The 4387-nt window shown below is 57.1% G+C and overlaps 1 protein-coding gene across 1 annotated transcript in view; it reads left to right on the top strand.

Moving 5' to 3' along the window:
• The window catches only part of ABLIM2 (actin binding LIM protein family, member 2), a 90544-nt gene that overhangs the window by 15759 nt on the left and 70398 nt on the right, over window positions 1–4387 (top strand). Inside the window, exons 4-5 of the mRNA XM_014533444.1 lie at window positions 382–575; window positions 4202–4358. Of these exons, the coding sequence (XP_014388930.1) occupies window positions 382–575; window positions 4202–4358 (351 nt within the window). The remainder of the gene's footprint in view (window positions 1–381; window positions 576–4201; window positions 4359–4387) is intronic.

Below are 4387 nucleotides of genomic sequence, written 5' to 3'. Positions count from 1 at the left end.
CCCTGCACCCACCCCAGGGCCCTGCACCCACCCTGGGGCTGGCCGGGCTCCCTCCCTGCCTCCCAGTGGGTCACAGCTACAGAGGGAGGCAGGGCCCAGCCAGGGGCGGCAGGTGGACACTGGGCGGCCACACACAGAGCACAGCCTCACCAGCCCTGACCCTGCGGCCTCCTCCCCTGCCCGTCGCCCAGGACCAAGCCCTCTTTCCTGGGGGTGCAGAGGCCGGGCCACTGAGGCTGCTGGCGCGTGGCCTCCTTTGGCTTCTGGGAAGGTTGCTCTGTCCCGGACCCCTGCGTCTCCCGTGGCCAGCTCCTCTCCTGTCCGCGTCCCCCACACATTCCATCTCCCATAATGGCACCTGCTTCAGCCCCTCCTGCCCAGCCTCTGCTGCTCCTCAGCTGCCTGGCATGTCCCCCTGCCTGTACCCCCGCGTCACCACACCCAACTACCAGGCATATGTCCCCCTGCACTCCCTGCCTCTCAGCCCCGTGACACCACCACCCAACCACCAGGCATATGTCCCCCTGCACTCCCTGCCTCTCAGCCCCGTGACACCACACCCAACCACCAGGCGCGTGAGCCCCCAGCATGGGCAGCTTCCAGGATCCCTCCCTCTCCAGAACCCACCCAGTCACCGTCCCGCTCAGGGGTCCCGCCATGGTCTCCATGCTGGGTCCCCTCCCCTCTCCTGCGCTGTCCACACTGCCCCTGGGTCTCCACACTGCTCAGCCCGGCTGGGCCTCCACAGTCCGCTCCCCATCATTCATCCAGCCGGGCTTTTCCACATGCCTCGCGGGCCAGGCCTGGGAACCTGGACGTGCATCAGCGGTCACCCCCAGGGCTCAGTGCAGGGAGGTGCCTCCCAGAGCCTCTCCCACCGGGAGCAGCCCCCCCACCCCCATTGCATCCTGTCCTGATGCTCTCCTGGGCCCAACCTCTCTAGCAACGTGTCCCTGGAGCAGCCTGTGAGCCCCGTGTGGGCGGGGCCGGGCTGATTCCCCTCTGGCCGGGCTGCCCGGCACTGCCACTGCGTGGGGTACAGTGACAGATGCAGGGGGCAGACCCAGGTCCTGACCCTCAGCAGCAGGGAGACGGCCTCCCTCCCTCCCTCCCTCCACCGACACGCAGCTCCCAGGGGAATCTCTCATTTCTGGAAAACAAAGAATGAAAACCCTAGTGTTGCCTGGCCAGCGTGGCTCAGTGGTTGAGTGTCGACCCATGAACCAGGAGGTCACAGTTCAATTCCCAGTCAGGGCACATGCCCGGGTTGATCCCCAGTGTGGGCGTGCAGGAGGCAGCCAATCCATGATTCTCTCATCATGGATGTTTCTCTCTCACTCTCCCCCTCTCCCTGCCTCTCTCTGGAAAAACAAAACAAAAAGAGTTTATTCTGCTCTCCTCTCTGCCTCATCACACCCAGCTTAACAGGAGGCTTTTGAGCGTTTTCCCAAAGCCATTGTCTGTATCACGGCAGGTGCACCAGACAGAGGCGGGAGCTTTGTCGGGGACGCGGAGAGGGCGGACAATGACGGGGACCGTTTCTAAGGCGTCCCTGTGTGTTACCCAGCACGCGAGGGCCAGTGTCCCCCGGGGCTGTCTCAGTGTCTGACTTCTGGGCGAGTTGCTTGGGGGGCAGGGCTGTCGTCATCACAGTGGCTGAAAGACCACCTCTGGGTCCCCTGCTGTGTTGAGGATAATAGCCGACAGCTCCGTCCTGCTGGGCCCGGACCCACCGTCCACTGTAAACAACGAGAAAACTGGACAAGAGACATAAAACACCTGTTTGCAGATGTCGGGGCCCCGGCGGCTGAGGACTGAGAGAAGGAGGGCAAAGGAATGGAGCCCTGTGACCAGCCTGGCCTGCTGCCCGGTCCCAGGAGGGGCCACTGGGCAGGGCATTCTCGCTGAGCTGGGAGACGGTGCCCTGAGAGACCGAGCAGCATGCAGAGGGGAGAGAGCTGCGCTGGACAAGAGCTCCGGGAGCTGTGGAGGGGCCGTCGAGTCCTCATGGACACGGAGGGCATTTCACAGGGGGAGGCAGAGAATGACCAGGTTGCTGTAAGTGAAGCAGTTCCCAGGCCTGGGAGGCCGTAGGTCCTGGCCCAGGCGGACAGTCCTTGCTGAATACCCAGGCACGCAGTAGGGACACCAAAAGGGCCATCCACGCCTTACCGGTGGGACGGAGCCGACAAAGTGCAGGAAAAATCCTCAGAAAGGTCAGGCTGATGCGCAAACCAGGTGACCGCCGCCAAAGCAAAGTCCAACGCTCCCTGGAGGAAGGAAAGGAAGTCCCGCCTCGGCCACGTGAAATTGACAATGTTTGACTTCCCATCAAATGCCACCATTCATAAGAAGAAACCAAAGCACCAGGAAGCCGGAGAGAGACCAGCTGTGACCACGGGCCCAGGAAGGAGAGCAACGGCGGAGCGCACAGGCAGGGACGCTGAGACACCTCCTGTCGTGTGTCGGCGTGTAAAGGAGAGCATCCGCATAAGTAAGAGTCGCAGGAGATGCTGAAAGAAACCACGTGGAGCTTCTAGAAGTGAAAATTACTGTTTCTGAAAGGAGAGATTCCCTGGAAGGAAGGAATGAGCAGGAGGTTTTGCTGAGGAAAAGATTGGTGAACTTGACATAACTATAGAAACTATTGATCTAAAGCAAAGAGACAAAAAAAAAAAAAGACTGAAAATGTGAAGAGAGACCGGGTGGTCTGTGGATATAGATCTATCTGTCTGTCCCTCTCTCTAGGTTGGGAGGGGGAGACCCAGGGGATGAGAGAAGACTGAAAAAAATTAGAAGAAATGAAGGTTGGAAAATGTCCAAATTTGATGAAAACTATAAACTCATGGTTCCAAGAATCTCATTGAACCCCACGCAGAATAAACGCAACAAAAACTTGCCAACTCTAACACAATCAAATTTCTGAGAAACAGTAATAAGAAGAAAATCTTAGAAGCAGCAAGAAAAAAAACCCACCACATTATGTACAGTGGCATCTATATTTATAAAAGACTAATATACAAAGTGTCCCCACGGGAGTCTACTGGGAGACTGGGAGTTCTGTCGCTTGCTATGATGTGTGCTTACCACCAGGGGACAGCATGGAACAAAGGAAGGCCCCAGCCGGCAGCCGGCAGCCAGGGAAGGGAGGCCCCGGCCGGCAGCGGGAAGGCCCTGATCGGCCCTGGTTGCCGGCCAGGCCGAGGGACCCTATCCGTGCCCAAATTTCATGCACCAGGCCTCTAGTAAAAGAATGACTGCGGACTTCTCATCTGAAACTATGTGCACCAGAATACACTAGAACAGCATCTTTAAAGAGCTGAAAAAGTCTATCAAAAGAAAAAAAACTTAAAAATGAAGGCAAGACCGGTTAAGGGTATGGCGTTCTTTTGGGGGGGGGGGGGATAAAAAATGTCCTCCAATTGATTGTGGGGATGGTCACACAATCAATTGTTGAATACTCTAACAACCTTTGAATGGGATGTGACTGTTAAGAGTGTACACGAATAAAAGTGTCAGTAAAGCAGTCAGTCAAAAAATGAAGACTTTCGTAGACACAAAAGCTAGGAGAATTTGTTGCCAGAATCCCGCACCTGGAAAATTTTCAAGCTGAAGAAAAATGTCAAAAGACACCGAGAAGAGGCAAAAGCAAGCCACCGGCTGGTAGATAATGTATATGTCATGAAGCACTGGTGTCCAAAATACATAAAGAACTTCTGCAAGTCAACATTAGAAAACAAAAAAACGAAAACCCTATTAAAAAGTGGGCAGACGGGTTTAACCTGTACTCCACAAAAAATGTATGTGAGTGGCCATGGACACCTGGGACAAGCTGAGCATCATCAGTCGCCAGGGGAGGCAACTGGGACTGATGATGAAATACCGTCACGGAGCCACCAGAATGGCTGAAGCAGATGGAGAGAGGGTGTGAAGCAGAAGGAACTCTCAGACACTCCTGGTGGGAACGCAGAGGGGTGCAGCCTCCGTGGAGAGCAGTCTGCCGCAGACACACAGTTAGCGTGTGACCCCGCACGTCCGCTCTGCGGGGTTCGCCGGCACTCTGCCTGCTGGTGTGGATGAGGACACACGGAGGCTCAGGTGTCAGGGACTGGCCCGAGGTCACACGGCAGGGACGCGGCAGCACTGGGTGGAGGGACCTGGCGTCCTCGGCCTGTGAGGTCCCAGGGGGAGGTGATGGTGTGTGTCTGGGGTCCTGGCTGGTCATTCCTTCTCTTGTTTCAGGTTGCCCTTCCCGCCCGGGGACCGAGTGACCTTCAACGGGAAGGAATGCATGTGCCAGAAGTGTTCCCTGCCCAAGTCCGCGGGTGGCAGCACGCACCTGTCCCAGGGCCTCTGGAGTGAGTGGGCGCTGAGTGACGTGGGGCAG

This window comes from Myotis brandtii, unplaced genomic scaffold, assembly GCF_000412655.1.
Source record: "Myotis brandtii unplaced genomic scaffold, ASM41265v1 scaffold986, whole genome shotgun sequence".
In the NCBI taxonomy this organism is placed as follows: Eukaryota; Metazoa; Chordata; class Mammalia; order Chiroptera; family Vespertilionidae; genus Myotis; species Myotis brandtii.
The sequence above is the reverse complement of the archived record's forward strand: the minus strand, read 5'-3'. Positions and strand labels throughout refer to the sequence as shown.